Source organism: Rhipicephalus microplus, chromosome 7, assembly GCF_043290135.1.
Source record: "Rhipicephalus microplus isolate Deutch F79 chromosome 7, USDA_Rmic, whole genome shotgun sequence".
In the NCBI taxonomy this organism is placed as follows: domain Eukaryota; kingdom Metazoa; phylum Arthropoda; class Arachnida; order Ixodida; family Ixodidae; genus Rhipicephalus; species Rhipicephalus microplus.
In genome coordinates, this window is record NC_134706.1 from 73,216,108 (window position 1) to 73,234,103 (window position 17,996).

The window sequence follows — 17,996 nt, forward strand, 5'->3', positions numbered from 1 at the left end:
TGTGATCAAAAAGCAAATATTACGCATATTTGAGGAACAGCATCAAAACTGAAGTATTATAGGTGATGTGTTGTTCTACTAGAAAGTACAAAGGCGCGTAATTTTACAGATCTTAGTGTTCTTTAGGCTGTGCTGCAAATACGACACTACGCAGAAAAGAAGGCCGGCAAGAGACACTCGTCTTTTGATGACATTTGCAGCAAAGCACCGAATACAGGGATAATTTTTACGTATAAAATTATCTTTAATTCATCAAAACGCTATAATATGCCAGCTGAAAGGAACGACGTAGAAAGCGCCGATTGCCCTTTGCAGCGAAAAGGCGCAGCCAGTCAGCTATTGGGGCTGATTTTCCCGCTCTGTTCTCGCTGCTCACGAACCACGGGAGTCTTGCTCTGAGCAGATACCAGCGTCGTGGCATCCTCAGCCTTACGGCGAACGGTGGGGCCAGCGTCGTCATCCCGGCTTGTGGCGAAGCCCTCATCGTCCCCCTGCGTCTTCTCATTCCGGGCCACTGAGCGCTTTTCTGGAAATATCAACTGCATATGAAAAAAAAACTAACAAACCTCCGCTTCACAGACACTGATCAAGTAGAGATGCTGGCGTATTTCTGTTCATCATGGAATTGTATGTCTAGGTTTTGCAAGTCTCTCAGATATATTTTATCAGTTATCTTTATTAAAAACACTCTATGTTGAGCTTTTAGGCGCTATACTTGTGGAAAACTTTTTTGACAATGAAGTGAAGGCCATAGACATAATCTACGTGTATCCTACCACGAGTGAGTCTGGTACCAGAATGCTGTGCGAGACATGGAAATTACTCCTCTACTTTCTACAGGCAGCTCTTTAAGACAGAATGCAACACACAATACAATGAGACGTTTATATTTCTTTAACTTTACAAGTTGTCAATTTGCGTTTTTGGACAGCCGAGAAAGTTTCGCCTTCTACCATTTACGTGTCTTTCAAACTCTGAGTTGCATCTACGTCGAAATGCAACGCTGACTGCTCGAAGCGAGGACCACTTTTCACAGCGATGCGAGATGCGTGGCAAACATGAGTATTTCACGTAAATGTGCACGCGCAAAAGCGGCGCCCCCACAGCTTTCCATACGTTGCTTTGTGTAGATGTCCGCGAGTATAGTATATCCACTACCGTTTAAAACCACGAGGTATAGCGTTGCAATAGTGAAAATATGGGGATACGCACGCAATTCACATAGGCTGCGGCGACTTTTTTTTTTTGTTCAGCGGAAGTTGAGTATAGTGCGACTGTAGCTAACTACTGTGGTACATACGCGTTTATATATTTTAAAAGGGCTGCACAAATTTCTGTAGCATATACCTGTTTGTTCGGTGACCTGCTGCTTTCTTGTTTAGTGGACCAAGGACGAATAGTTGGATTTACCTAATATCTGTGACCTATAACCAATCACAATACCCACTGTCAATACCAAGAATACCGGGCGTGAACGGCACGACTAAGAACAGTAAAAACAGCTACACTGTTAAATACTTTATTATAAGGTGCTACCTGCGAGACTATTAGGTGTATGCTGATCAATTGAGAAAGTTGGCGCTAAAACGCCATCGTATATGTGTGTCGTGTTAGCACATTGCCTTTTTTATTTATTTCCTATTTTCCACGGATGGTTTCTCTTTGGACGTACTCCATAACGCTATGTCATTAAAACATCTAGGCACTGTAGACACAATATTAGTTTTATTATGAAAAAGCTCCACGGTGTAGTCGGTAGCGCTTTTACATATCATATGGTACTAGGAGGTAGTCGTTTGCTGTACCTGCAAGTACTACAACAGAAAGATTGTTTGATATGTGGGCTGTAACGTCCCAAAACCACCATATGATTATGAGACACACCGTAGTGGAGGGCTCCGGAAATATAGACCACCTGAGGTTCTTTAACGTGCACCCAAATTTAAGCACAAAGGCCTACAACATTTCCGCCTCCAACAGAAATGCAACTGCTGATCGAATACAGTTGCGAAATGCAACTGGATTCGATCCCGCGACCTGCCGATCAACTGCCGAGTACCTTAGCCACTAGAGCACCACGGCGGGTTCCCACAGAAAGAAGGTGGTTGATTTTGTTATTTATTTGTTTACACAATCTTGGTCTGATGGTTTCCATAGAACTTTCGTGCTTTGTCTACTTGCAAGTATATGCGTTCACCCTGCCTGTCTTAGAAATTAGACTGCTCATCGAGGATTCGCATGACAGTCAACGCGGCCTGTATTGCCCTAAAATGGGAGGAGCTCATGCTCAGGACGCCCACTCAGTCTTTCCGCACACGCAGGCATGTGTTACTGTGAATAAAATACCGCAGTAGCTTTCGTGTTCTGATACTTTACAGTTTGAAATTTCAAACGAAAAAAATCCCTTTCTAGACTCCACAAAAATGTCCCGAGTATTCGAAATAACTAGACCCGTCCAATCCCTTCGGTGAACGGTGTATCAACATGCACATGTAGCAAAATCCACGCATCCACGGCAGAACAGAAAATCTCTGGCTGAAACGAACGCCAATCTCGAAGACCTTACTTTCTCTAGAGCTAAAAACAACTTGTAGACCAATGACGTCCCACACGCCGTCTTCGCAATAAGAATCTTGAAAGCTATGATTTTGTTTGCGACAACCAAAAGTACATTATGCGTGTCGCTTGCAACACTCATGCGATTAATCCTACAGCCAAGCCAGGTCATGCTGCGTGAAGAGGCTACATGGTCACCCATTTCCATGGTCATTGGTCTGGCTCGGAGCGCATTTTACGGTGTATCATATGGCAACTGTCTTACGATTGTTCCCAACAGCGAGGTTCCCAATACACTGGGTCCTATGAGTACAGTGCCCAGACGAACGAAAGCGATGTACCAGCTAGAAAAGCGCAGCAGTGACGAACATAACTGCAGGGTTCTACTGTAATGGGACAGCTTGAGGTGCTCTTAGCACCTGATTTACACTGCGCCAGCAAGTTGCGCTATCGTAATAAAGCAAAACGTAGGTATACGAAAAGTAAGAAAATTGCAATATTTGTGCAATACATTGAAGGGCAATCAATTGAAAACTACGCAACATAGCACTGACAGGTTGAACAATTACTTCAAAGACAATGCACAATCACACTAAGTACCCCCAAAAGCATGTAATTGAAATACTGACCATGTATATTTTTGAATTCAACAATAAGAGCGGAAGAAATGACGCCTTAGTCGTCGAGACCTACAGAGTTTAAATGAGTGACCATGGTTCAGACTTTCTTGTACCATCAATGCCGGCGTCATGAAAAGAATTAATCAGTGTTGGTATTACGTTTTTTATTTATTTACAAGCTATAACTAGTTCCTGAAAAACGTGTGACCCAAAGTTCTTTACGATCAGTGGTATACCTGGTGGTGTTAATTTGTAGACAACCGATTTCAATAAACCTGCTTGCCTAAGAGAGCCAAATAGACACATTATTGAGAAAACATCACAAATCTGGCAACACATGACTAAAGGTTTATTGCTAGGACTTAGTGCTGGAGACTACTCATACAGGAGTACTGACATAATTTTCAGGAATACCAAAAGGAACATTTTTCGTTTTCAAGGTGTGCACTATCAACACTTTCCACACAGTGCAGTGAGATAACAAGTTCAAATATTTTAGTTAATTTAAGGTTTTCGTCACCCAGCGCTTAAAAGCCAACGTCACCGCTGTGGACGTTACCACGACACGTTAGTACAATTCTCTGAGATCACGTAATCAGCATCCAGCATGCAATCTAAATCGCAGCGATTCCTTGTCAGTCCGGAGCCTTCGATTAACAATTCACTTCCCGTTGTTTACACGTGCGACTGACAGCGAACTGACAGCTGTTTTTGGTACGTCGCGAGTTGCAGTGTCATCGTGACCTCACACTTGCGTTGACACGTCGCTGAGAAGCCACTTCTCGATACCGACACCGTCATTGCTGATTTAAGGTAGCAGAATAAAAATATAATGGATCCATTTCCGAGCACTACGAAACTCTTCTTTAGGGTTCTCAACACTCGTGTTTTTATTTAAAGCAAAAACCCAAAAATATAATATTCGCGTCAGCACTGCTTCAAGCTTGCTGGTGTCACGTGGTGCAATATCCTCTGGCTTACCTGCCATAGCGTAGGCCATCATGATTGCCATGCCGAAAAGGAGAAGGACAACGAAAAGCAGAAGGCCGCACAGCAGGAAGTTCAGCGCGGGCTGACCACTGAAAATGTTTTGCATATTTCCATTTTGGTGAGTGGTAAAGAGACGGATAAACATTCATTTTCTTACATAACGAGAATCACAATCTTCGAAATATTTGCACCTATAGCGCTTTTCAAACGTTACCTGTTTTCTGTTATTTTTAAGCGTGTATCTAAGGGATACAATTCTCACACATCAATGTACATGTACCACATTCTGTCACATATAACGTGCCTCGGCATAAAACCCGCAACTTTATTTCTACAAAAATAATAAAAAAATGCATGCACATAAGCCCCAAATATATGCCCCTATCCATTTTAACTCCATTTTCTTGTTTTATTTTGCCATCATTTTTAGGGGGGGGGGGAGGTTGTATGCGAGAAAATTACATATACGAAAGCGTCGTTAGCATCGGTAGTAATCAGATACAATCGCTTAGAGACAGACCCATGATTTTGTTGTGAGCAATACCATGCCTAAAATTGAGACAGTGTCATCTGCAGTGAATTACATAGTAGCAACGATACGCCCGGTAGAATTGATCGTATCGCGTTTTACAAGCTGTGGACAACCTACAAGATAAACTGCATGCGAGACGTATGAGCGTTGCCATCGTACTATGTACAGGCAAGAAAGAAGAACTGGCATACTTCGATAGCTTTACATTTCAAGTGTAGAGTCATAAATTTGACAATATTTTAGGCTATAATACAGAACTGAATACGCAGGTGAAATCTTTGGTGGGCGAGCTGACAATGTTGAGCTCCCCCCCCCCCATTTTCGCTAACACTCATTGAATTTTCAGCGGTAGCAATATACAGCCTTCAGACATAGCCTTCATACATTCATGAGCCCAACAGCCAATAAAATCATCGCATTCCCTGCTATTATTCAAACTGAACTAGTGTACACGAAGGTCATGCTCTTAGTTAAATGTTTCGCAATGCAGGCCCAGTATTACGTGAAAAGATTACCCCGAAAAAAAGGAAACACCAACCAAGGCGTCCAGTCTTGGTTGCTTGAACTTGTTACACATAAACTAAACTCAAACCTGATAAAACTGAATATGGTAGAAATATCAGCATTGATGGAAAACGTAACACGATAACGAAAGCATAAGCTGTGTGTATAAATGGGATGGTTAACGAAACCTCGAATACTTACACTTCACTTGAGTTTGAAGCTAGTAAAATAAATAAAGAATACAATGCCGTAAAAAACACAAGCAGGTTGAGTGCGACGCTGTTTGCCGACAGCCATTACTTCAAGACGGGCATCTCCTGTCGTATTTTACTTTTGCATTATACCCAAACAAATGAGCGTATTCTCACGCAATAAAAGTGAGTTTTGGGATTGTGACAAAAGAGTTTATTATGAAAAAAGTCGTTTTTAATTTCTCATCTCGACATTAAAGAAGTAAACTTAGCTGAAAGTTATTTGTACAAATTGAAAATGAACTAGACTTCATACACACGGTAGGCCTACGAACAGAGAGGTCATCACAAGACATAGTGAGCGAGTGCCTAAATAACGGTCGTGAACGCTGACCGAAGAGGCACACAGCGGCGGTAAACAACGTACACATCATGATGTCTGCGCATGCCCATGCCGTAGTCTGGGTCTTCGCAGAGTCGATGCCTCTGAAGCCAGCATGCGTGCTGGTTCATGTTAGAATACAGCTTTCTAAAACTAACTAGAGAGCACTCTTGCGCTGCGAGCGTTCTCCGAGCATGGAAATGACCGGTATCACACAGATTTCCCCAGTCTTCGTGCTTGCGGGTCTCGAGTACACTTGTAGCTTTCTTCATTGCTGTGTTTTGGTGATGTTTCAAATGAAAGCGCGCATGATTGTGAACTTTGTGAGCCGATTTGAATAGGTGAGCCAAAAAGGTTAAAGTAGTGAAGTGACAGAGCTGAACCTTTTTGGATTTTCGTTTCGTGACAAAGCAGCTCCAAGCCACGTGAAGCCAAGTGAAGCAGAAGACACGAAGTTTGGAAAAATCCGTGTACTACCCGTCATTACCATAGTCACTGAAACGCCGTGCATTGCAGCAACCATAGACGTTAGCGCAAGAGTTCCCTCTATCATGATTATACGAATTTATATGCATGTGACAGATAGCTATATAGGCACTTGACTACTTCCTGAAAGTTAACCATCGACGTATGGCTCGCGCATGCATTGGTCTACCTACATGTCGAGAATCACCTTTACAGCCGTTTCCTTATTCATGCACCTGTGTTGACCTAACCTATTTGTTGTATCCGTATCAGGACATGACTACCAACGTTACTCAGGTAGAAGTTAAGAATAATCGTAATCTCCACTCGAAGCAGTCATTTGATTCTTCCCGAGAGATCATGCACAAATGACGGATCCTATCGCATTTGTTTGTTTGCATATTGCCAGGAATAATTCACGTATTTCACATAGTTCAATGTTCTATGCAGACACACGTACGCGCCTGTGGCTTTCTCACAAACATTTTGAACTTTCTGGCGAAATTCAGCGGAGTTCAACATCATTCCTAATGTAAGTGTAATACTCTAAATAGGAAAGAAAAACGTTTCAGCATTGCTATGTGTAGTGTTCATATTAGCAGCAATGAAAAAAATCGCAGCATATCTATGGAGTGACTGATAATGAGTGGGGCGGAGCGTAAGTCTGTCCATCCGTTCATGTGTTTATTTGTCCATGCATGCGTCCATGCGTCCAATCGCTTTTGAGAATGCAGACGTCGCGCGGGTAACACCGACGAGACGCGAGCCAAGAAAGCTGAGCGCAAGCGTCTTCAACGCACCCGCCGCTCTGCTTTCATCTCTGCCCCACCAAGGATCCACCATGCATGGTGACTATTTTAGTGACTGAGAGAGGCACTCGTTCTCCGCGTACCATGGCGCAGCCCGCGAAGCCGCCAATCGGAGAGCAGCGGTACAGTGCCAATTAGAATATCCTCACTCAACTGCAGTTTGTATGTACCTATGAGACAGTGCCGTCTAGTATACTGTTTGGACGACACTGCCTTCTGTTCTTTCTCGTCTCCTCGTCTCTCGGTTACGCGTGACGCATAACAAGGTTAGATTAAAAAAAGCTTCACCACTAAAAGAAGTCACCGCCCCCCCCCCAAAAAAAACATATGGCCACAATGGAAACAAAGTAGGGCAACTCCCTTGCACAGATGATTGACACAGGTGCACTGCAGTTCCCAAGTCGGAGCTCGTTTTTGTTCAACGACGAGAGCTAAGCCTTCAGCCTTACTAAGAGATTGAAACTCACCTGGACGTCTACTGTCGACGCTGTTGGGGGGAGCATTGGCGGGAAAGGCCTCGAGTTCTTCGGGAGAAGCAGGTGCGTAAATAGCGGCAGGTGGCAGAGGAGGGAGGGTGTAAACAGGAGGTGGTTGAGGGTATGCTTGAGGGTAGAAGTAGTAGTTGGGCATGAAGTAGTTTGGGCCCACCAGGGGAGGCGAGAAGTAGTTCTGGAAGCCGGTCTCATCTTCGAGAGGAAGCAATGGAAAAGTGACTACGCGACAAGACCCTCTCCAACATGCGGCTCGCTCAAGACTGTCATCGTACGTTTTTTCAGTTAGTTACGTACATGCATGACTGGACTAACCAGTTTTTTTTTCACGTAGCACAGCCTGCGTTAAACATGGAATGTAAACATGGAACAAAATTCAGAATTGGCGTCCAGATTTCATTCCTTTGGAAGAGTGGTATCACTATTTTGTAAGAATCCAGGCGCCATATTTCCTTCGCAAATGACCCGTATAAGATATGAGAAAGATCTTTCAGATGGCAACGCTAGCTTAATCTGTACTAAACGCAGGTACCCTCCCCTTCATTGCCATCTTTTACCTTCTTCAACATTCTGGTTCTTAAGGGACTGAATTTTCGAGATTATATGGGCGCACCCAGCTGAGGTCAGTTTCGAAGCTTTGCTGTAAAAACTCCGCTTCAATTGTTGGAGGTTCTAAGTTCAATTCCCAGTGACGTCGTGCATCCAGTCGTTTTTCTGAAGGGGAAAGAGGTGCCCCTTTTCAGCTATCGGTGGCATGGGTACTCGTATATACACGAGTTTGTCTCCTTTCCGCGCTCTACTACCTGTCAGTAACCGTACCCCCCACTGGCGCGACAAGCTGTCGTTCTTGCCAAAAGCACAAAAAGCTGCTCAAGGAACCCCGCTAAGTGCTTATAAGTGTTGGGGGCCTATTCCTATATAAAAAGAGAGAAATTCATAGCCTCAGATGAATACTGCGCACGCGGTCGAACTCGCTATTTGTACCGATAGCTCCCCTGAAACTTATGTTAAACGGCCCTTCATTATTTGCATGGCACATGCGCTAAACCTGCCATGGTTGAGAACACAGAGCCATGTCAATGTAAGTTTATTTATTGATCGGGTATTTTACTAGATGAGCATGCCATCCTCGATGCGGTTCAATGGTGGTATACCTCTGGGTTCGCAATCTATTTCGCCTGAAAGATGGCTGTTGCTCCCGCCATGACAACGACCCACCCCGCATTTTCTTTCACGCGACCAACAGAGCATTTTAACGGTGGAAGTTGTCTGCTAAAATTGAGTTAACTGTCATGTTCTATATACTTTAGAGCCTTTTTTTCTGTAGTTGTTTCATCTTAGGTGACACCCCGACCATATTATTGCACTTCCCTGAATACTGTCCTCCTGTATTTCTTATGTTGCTTGTTCTGATTACTTTCGTATTCCTCCTGCTAGCTTGCCTCAAATTAAACAGTAGTTATTACAGAAACAAAGTGCACTATCAAAGTTTTTGTGTTGCACATGTTACACATGCACAAGTTTGCACGCAGCCTGTCAGGCTCGGTCATTCAAGAAGTGTGCGACTTTATTACCGTTATCACGTTAATAAATTGGCAGATCCCATGCACAGTTAGAATCGATATTATGCGAAGCATGGATGACAAAGGTTTATATGTCAGTTTAAGGTCAGCAGAACGTTACAAGGTCGAGGTAAATGATGCCGTACATGACTTCCGTGTCATGAATATCATGTTTGGATGTGTCGTTTACCTTCGTCAGTCATTCACGTAACGTGATACCACACTTAGCATATGTGGAGCTAGCGAAACGACCGCATGCACGCTATGAGCGTGGTATGTTGTCATTCATAATAGAATAATTGAAAGCGCAAACTAACGGGACACAAGTGAAGAGACAAACTGCACTTGTTTGTCTCTTCTCTTGTGTCCCGTTGGTTTTCGCTTCCAATTATTTCATTATGAATTTGTACCAACTAGCCCACCTGTCAACCCTACTGTACGTTGTCATGTTCTTACATGACACGCATGTGAGGATTATCACGTTTGCCCCAGTCATATACTTTCGACATTCGTTGAGGTCACGTATTTTCAAGGTTGGTATATGTAGAGCTAGCAAACCGGTCACGAAGGCAACATGAAGGGCCTAATATACTTCAATGTAGCGTTGACTCACTCTTACACTGGGCACAGTGACTCTACGTTAGCAAAACGCGAGCACTGTATATTTTGACGCCAGGCGCGATCCATCAGCGCAGCCCGATGGCGACGAGCATGAAACGCGACATGCGGCATCTCGTGCCGATGCATTACCCAGACAACACTGCGTCGCCCTCGCTTTTTTGACGAACGGACACTGGGGGCGCTGAAACGCACATGCTTCAAAGCAATGCAGCGCAGCGCGCGCCTGCCAGTACGTGGCAGAACCGGCGCCTGGCGGTGCAACACCGCCGTGACGCGACGAAATGAATGCCGGCGAGCACGCGCTCCGCTTCACCTCGAAATGTATTGGCGCCTTGACTTTGGCATATATAAACATGTTCTCACATGAAACGCACCTTATGATTATCATGTTTACACCAGTGACATACCTTCTTCATCCATTGACGTCAGGTAATACCAAATTTGGCGTATGTGAAGCTAGCGAAACGGCCGCGAGTGCAACATGGGCGTGGCATGTAGTGATGTTGTCACAGGACACGCGTCACATGATTATCATGTTTATACCAGTCTCATACCTTTGTCATTCATTCACGTACTGCAATACGAAATTTGGTATATTTGATGCTAACGAAATGACCGCGAGCGCATCATGAGCGTGGAATGAAGTCATGTTACATGACACGTATGTCATTATTTTCATCTTAGGGTCTGTCGCTTGTGTTCTCCATGCAATCATGTCATACCACACCAGTTTGGGAACGCCCCGCCGCGGTGGTCTTGTGGCTAAGGTACTCGGCAGCTGACCCGCATGTCGCGGGTTCAAATCGCGGCTCGGTGGCTGCATTTTCGATGGAGGCGGAAATGTTGTAGGCCTGTGTGCTCACATTTGGGTGCACGTTAAGGCTGGTGCACACCGGCGACTAGCAGCGGTCGCGCGACCATTCGCGACTGGCGACCAAAAAGCGACTGATGTTCACACCGGCAGGGACTGCATGCGAGCGACCGGAAGTCGCAAAACCGGAGAGTCACGTCCGGATCTCGTTATGAGCGAGAACTCCTGAGACCGGCGCGATCAGCTGATCACCGCCAGCTGAGTCCGTTCTCGCACAGCGTTCCCAATAGCGTCAAGTTCGATTCAAGCGAAGAACAAGACAATTTCATGGTGCTGATGCACTGTGCCATGGTGTCAGCGCTGGCATCACAGATGCCTCCAAAGAAAAAAAAAGCCGGTAGTGAATGTGACCATCCTTTCGATCGCGGGAATTCACCGGCCATGCAAGCCGCCTGCCTTCAGAGCTGCGCTGACACGACGAGGAGTATTTCCGAGAGTCGTACGTATTCAGAAACCATCCTTAAATTTCCCTTGACTTGCCACAGCCTACAATGCAGCACAAATGCGTCTCGAACGTGGAGTCTTAAGTCGTTGCCAAGGCATGAAGTACAAACGCCTTCCAAACACGCTGCGTTGAATGCGCTGACAAGTCAAGTTCAAGACAAAAAAAATTTTCCGAATACGGGGAAAAGACAGTGCACAATTTATTTTCTCTTTACTTTGACGGTGTTTAGCTTCTTGCGAATGCCACCACGTAAATTCGACAATTTGCTCGAGTTGCTGCGGCCCGCCATCTCCAAGCCAAGTATTCCGTGGTGGCCATGGTGCCACAGACCTAGAGGAACGCACTCGTTTGCATCTGGCGGCAGGAAGCCAGCGCAATGAAAAAAAAATTGAGCATCGCTGATTGGTTAAGCAACTTTGCGACTGCAGTCGCGCGACTGAAAAATCGGTCAAGAAGCGACTGGCCAACGCAGTCGCTTTGCGACCGTTTGCGACCGTTCGCGACTGGTTGCGACCAGTCGCAAATGGTCGCGCGACCGCTGCTAGTCGCCGGTGTGCACCAGCCTTTAGAGAACCCCCGGTGGTCGAAATTTCCGGAGTCCTCCAGTACAGCGTCTCTCATATTCATTATTCATATTGTGGTTTTGGGTACGTAAACCCCAAGAATCAATCAGTTTTGAAACGATTCTTGAGAACAAAACCACCGTAAGAGCTGCAGGACCATGAAATGTAGACCATGACATTTATCACTTACATGTGAAGATGTTCGTGTTGTGACTGGTCAAATATGTTCTTCATACAGTCCTGTTATGCCATATTATGTTTGGTATCGATACCATTATTGAAACGGCCAAGAGAGCTAAATGTCGTAGATAGATAGATAGATAGATAGATAGATAGATAGATAGATAGATAGATCGATAGATAGATAGATAGATAGATAGATAGATAGATAGATAGATAGATAGATAGATAGATAGATAGATAGATAGATAGATAGATAGATAGATAGATAGATAGATAGATAGATAGATAGATAGATAGATGGATGGATGGATGGATGGATGGATGGATGGATGGATGGATGGATGGATTGATGGATGGATGGATGGATGGATGGATGGATGGATGGATGGATGGATGGATGGATGGATGGACGGATGGACGGATGGATGGATGAATGGATGGATGGATGGATGGATGGATGCGTGGGCGGATGGATGGATGGATGGATGGATGGATGAATAAATGGATGGATGGATGCGCTCAAAGTCGCCGAAGTTCGCTAAGAAATGCTTCGCATATAAAAGTAAGAGGATGAGTGTCTTTCGCCTCAAATGTAGAGCGCGACAGTGCAATTGGGCCTCGTTTGCACCGCCTTATGATTTGCTAGCCTGGTTTCGGCTTTCAGGAAACACCTCAGCTGTGCCGCAAGGAATATAACGTCTGTTCGCATATAAGTTAGGCTATCTGAAACTAACCCGGAGTGCCCAGTACAAGTGCAATTGCAAAGTACACACGACGATTTCATTTTGAGAATCAGTTAGGGGTCATGTATACGCGCCAATAAGGCCGTACGCCTACGTATGCGGCTGATCACTTTGTTGGTAGTTTTTCTGGTGACAATAGAGTAGACTTCTTTTGAATCAAACTTTAAGAGACCAGGAAAATGTGTTTCTATAAAAAGGTGTTTCGTTTACTAAGAGATAAACAGGGTCTAATATTCAAATACAAAACCAAGCATATTAGTAGCAGTTGTTCCATTTAAGCAGCAATTTTATTTAGGAGAGTTTTTTTTAATAGAAGTCTTCTGTGATTAAATATGTCTTAGTAAACTGTAATGAGTGGGCTTTGAAACCGAGCGCAAGTAGCGCAATTCACATGTGTTAACGCCAAACACGTTCAGTTTTTTTGTTTATTTTTTCCCTTTATTCTTGGCTTATTTGTATCGACTTCAAATTTTCGCTTAAAGACAACGCCAATTTATTTATCCTAGTCAACGACGTTGACACCTACAACGGAGTCACTGACAAATGGGTTCTCGAGCACTTTTGCTTTAATAATTACTCGTATCGTAAAAGGGGTTGCTTAAAAACTTACCTGGCAGTGGTTTGTTCGGTGGGAGTGGCTCTGTGCGCAAAAAAGCGGCAAAACGAATTGGAAAATGAAAAATTTATTGTTACTTATAAGGCACAGTAGTTCGAGAGCAACTTAGAAGTATTTGTTATGCTCCTTATTTATATAATAAAATCAAAGTTACACACAGTAGTCAAAGCTCTAGGTGATACGGTTTTATTATTAACCGCTTTGATGTTGCTTAATTGCTGTCAATTATCTTAGATCTATAGGCTAACCTCTCCCGGCTAGCTTTGTTTTGGTTTGAACTTATGGCATCAAGGTCACAGAAATTCCAATGCACTACCCTTATTCATTTCTAGGACAATTCTCGTTAAGAAGAATCCTAGCGCCAAAAATAATTCGGTATTGACAATATTCGCAAATGAAAAATATGCTGCTTGCCGAGGAAAGTCAAAACAAGTCTGCTTGAATCATGAGACGCATCACGGTAAGACATCGTACGACCAACTTACTGGTTGGTCCTCACTGACTCATCAGGCACTCAGTAGTTTAACCACGCAATCAATTTGGCCATCCGGGGTTTTCAGGTCTCCTCAAATTACAAGTAAACGACCATTTTCCCACTCAGATACATCTGCATGGAAAGTTTGAAGGGCCCCTCGATCAATTAACCAATACATAATGAATACATAAATAAATGAATAACGTGCCCGGGAAAAACCCTAATATTTTTGTGCACGCACATGCAAAAGTGACAAAATATATACCTTAAAATACAGACGATATTCAGAAAGGAAATCACCTAGAGCCTAAGGCCTACGCAAAAAGAAATCGACGCTAGATGGGAAAAATAAAAAAGCAACATGAAGTTCATGGGAAGGGAGTGGGAAATAATACGTATTAGGCACAGATATCCAGGAAACTCCCAATTCTTAATAATAATAATAATAATAATAATAATAATAATAATAATAATAAAATTTAATATTTTATTTATTATTATTATTATTATTATTATTATTATTATTATTATTATTATTATTATTATTATTATTATTATTATTATTATTATTATTATTATTATTATTATTATTATTATTATTATTATTATTATTAAGAATCGAGCACAAGATTTTACAATAAAAGCTGACCATACTGTATACCACGTATTCTGTCAGTAAACGAGTAGTTTCAGACTTTTTTAGACAAAGGCTATTATTATTATTATTATTATTATTAAGATTATTATTATTATTATTATTAGTATTATTATAATTATTAAGAATCGAGCACAAGATTTTACAATAAAAGCTGAGCATACTGTATACCACGTATTCTGTCAGTAAACGAGTAGTTTCAGACTTTTTTAGACAAAGGCTAGTATGGATGAGGTTTCACTGGCTGAGTTAAAGCAATGGGTTGTTATTTGTTATATTCATTGCTTTCGCCCATTTTTCGACACGATTGAACGATGTAGTTGTGTTTCTTCGTATATTGTTTATCTTTTCGTGTGAATGCCGATTTTGTTAGGGTTAGCCAATGGGGAAAGTATAGCAGTGCAATCGATATGACGCCAAAACAGGTAAGCCTAATGCCAAGGAGAAAATAGCGACTCGAATCACTTACTCAGAGACGCCTGGTACATCTCGCTAAGTTCAGCTGAAGAAAAGCAACCACAGGATGAAACACATCAGAATTTATCCATAGTTTGTCTCGGTGCTTGACGTTAGGATGAAATGCAACCACATATGTGCAAGGGAAACAAAATATAAAAGTAATGACATTCAATGAGGAATATATCACCAGGTTAATGTCTGACAATTCGCATTGGTCTGATTTTTTTATATTCATTGATTATGCATAGTGTCTATTCCTTGGGAATTATAACAAGTGGACAAATATAAGAGAGTGATACGGTATGATCAAAAGAAATAAAAATAGATGATAAAGAAAAAAGCAACAGAAACGTAAATAGACTTTAAAAGCACGCTTTCAAACTACAAACACATTGGAACTTCATTTAGGTATTACGAGAAAAAGTAACACAATATTAAATTTCTAAGACTATCAAATGCCTTTTTGCTAGGTTTGGGAAAGTTGCTGAGGGTCTGCTACCAGTGAGGGATGTGGGTGGGGGGGGGGGCAAGTTATTTTATTATTTTGTTTGAAAACATCTATGAGAAATCTGTAATAGATAAGGGTATGAGAAGGTTCGTGGTGGGTAGTTATGGCTGCGAATATTGTCAGTAAAGGTACTTGACATGCCAATGTAATATTTGATTGATTGATAAGTGGGGTTTAACGTCCCAAATCCACCACTAGATTATGAGACGTTCTCGTGGAGGGCATCGGAGATTTCAACCACCTGGGGTTCTTTAACGTGCACCCAAATCTGAGCCCATGGGCCTATAACATTTCCGCCTAAATCGGAAATGCAGCCGCCGCGGCCGGGATTTAATCCCGCGACCTGCGGGTCAGCAGCCGAATACCTGGGACATTAGACCACCACAGCGGGCAATGTGATACTTAAACATGATGGAACACCTTGATCACTGAAGCATCAGTGGCTACAAAACAAAATATAGGCATAGCGCGAAAAACAAGCAGGGTGCACATTTTGGATTAAAGATAATAAAGTAGCTGATGTTCAGGTGCAGGTTATTAGAGTGGCAGGGTTTATAACGTACAGAACATGCAACCGGCAGAGGTAGAATATGAATAAGTTTCCGAATGTACTGGGTTGCTGATGGAACAAATCAATGATATGCTGGCGTGATAATGCGCCAATAACTGCGTGCTTACAAATAATGAGTTCACCAGGTGCAGTGCCTAAATACTCGTGGAATTCTGGTAGCGGTACTCGTCTTGTAGATTGCAATTAACAGCTCGAATTTGTAGAGTTCCTGTACCTGGCTCCTACCTACTGTAGCACACACAGTAACTCTAGGCTTTTGCAATCCCGTACGCTCAGCACGATGGACTCGTTGAACCTCATCGAAATTCTCGGCTGTTCTTTCGCAAAACGTTTGCGGATATGCCGCATAACTGTTCGACTAAAAAGCAGTTCGGATGAACGTATTTCTTTTTTTAAGTGTTATTCAAGCGAACGAAGAAAATATTTTTATTGCGAATAATTGGTAACTGAAGCTTTAAGATTACCAGCCATGTCCACCGGCTGCGAAAAATTCCTCAGTGAAAAAAAAATTGCAGAAAATTTCTGTGCGAGCACTACAAGTTCGCCCAGCTATTTGCGTGTGCTTCTGAAGCAAGATGGAAACAATAGTCCTAGCTTTGGGCTAACATATTGAAAAACACCACATATGCGTAAAATAACACACGTGAATATGTTGTCTTATTATGACTGGACTGCGATTTCTCCACTCTAAGTCTACAAAAATGTTGCACAAAAACCTTGCGAACTGAAAACTTGTTCTTAGCCGCCAAAGCTACAATACGATAAACGGACACATCGTACTTGGGGGATTTACTAGGCCCCCTTGGTCTACATTTTTTGCGCCTGGTTCTCGCCCTTGATCGGAATTAACAGCTTCTGGTGCAAATAGAGAAATTTCAAGCCTAATTTTGTCAGGCCGGAAAACTTTGACGCCTAACTAAACGGCTGTTTCAACGTACTGCTCCTATCGAGACACGGCCACCGTTGGCCGTAATCGCACCCGAAACCACTTGCGCAGCCGGTCACGCCGTAGTCTCCAAACCCTAAGGTGTTGCTCCTAACATAGTAGGAACTGCTTCGTACACTGAAGCGAAAGCATGTCTGAGTGAAGACAGCTTGCAGGAACACAAGAACGCTGCGATAATGATAGCAGCTGTTGAGAATTATCCAAGCGTTCCATGAAATGAACTAGAAGAGTCCCGATCAAGCCTTTACCTATAGGCTTCACGTTGCAGCGTGTGCATCATTACAACTCGGAAGAAGCACTCATTTGGGTCAAAGCCATTTTCTTGAACAGGGGTACAGCAGTCTGCTCCCATATAGGCATGGGACACTGTTGTAACGAACCTTTTTAGAGTGTGGGTATAGCGCCTTATACCAGAATAGCTTTTTTTACCCACCCGAACGTGCGACGTCGTGGTAGAGACACAGCAAACAGCCACAGAACTGCTTACCCATGGCTTTTAGTCCGTCGAACAGAGCCTGAAAAACGAGTGCTTGGGCTTTTCGCCTCCTCCTTTTTCTCACAGATAGCTCGGTTGGCTAGACTCGAAAGCGGACAACCCACTGCACGAGATAGCTCGGTAATGGACATGAAGAAGTTGACGAAACAGTAAGGAGTCCATTTGGAACAACTACCTACGGGAGACAAGATGAATTCATTGCTAAGTTTATTGAACTCAAGCATACTTTTCAAAAAAGACTAGTCGTCTTCTTTTAGGGGAGCAGATCCTGGCGCCGTGGATGTACGTCCCGTGTTTGTATTGTAGCCATCTCTCGTTTAGACCTTAGAATGCCCGCTTCATGCCGGTAATTGTATATGATGAATGTATAATGAAAAGGTGCGAGATTGTGGTAATTGGAGTGTTCAATAGACGGGCAGATGCACAGATAGACGAACAGAGGAACATACGGATGAATAGACACGCGGACGGAAGCATCAACAAATGAACGGACTGACGGACCCCGTTCATATTCATTCACTACATGGTTATGCTGACCTCTTTTATTTATTGAAGCGAATTGAATTGCAGGGATATCGTAATCTAAAATGTTCATTACACATTAGTCTTTATTTCTTTTTTCTTTTTCTTATGAGTTAATATAAAAGGTGTTTTTAAAAACATCTGTTGTGCAACATTTTGACATCACGAAAAAACCTTTTTGTATGGGAAGGCGTCACTCGTTTCATGCTGATACCCGTTT

At 43.0% G+C, this 17,996-nt stretch overlaps 1 protein-coding gene across 1 annotated transcript; it reads right to left on the minus strand.

The window, feature by feature from the left end:
* Positions 1-4,491: 4,491 nt before the first annotated feature.
* LOC142767153 (uncharacterized) lies at positions 4,492-17,249 on the minus strand. The gene is made up of 5 exons (XM_075868372.1): positions 17,246-17,249; positions 14,744-14,776; positions 13,139-13,168; positions 7,428-7,735; positions 4,492-4,497 (listed from the first exon to the last, which is right to left on the minus strand). Exons 1-5 carry the CDS (start codon positions 17,247-17,249, stop codon positions 4,492-4,494), a joined length of 381 nt encoding a protein of 126 aa, XP_075724487.1.
* Positions 17,250-17,996: the final 747 nt, after the last annotated feature.

Bases quoted from the DNA above. Each gene is read 5' to 3' on its own strand.
- LOC142767153 (XM_075868372.1), bottom strand. The intron at 13,169-14,743 runs GTAAGTGATTCG...TTTTGCGCACAG, and splicing joins GATGTACCAGGCGTCTCTGA to AGCCACTCCCACCGAACAAA. The intron at 7,736-13,138 runs GTAAGTTTTTAA...TTCCTCTCGAAG, and splicing joins ACCGAACAAACCACTGCCAG to ATGAGACCGGCTTCCAGAAC.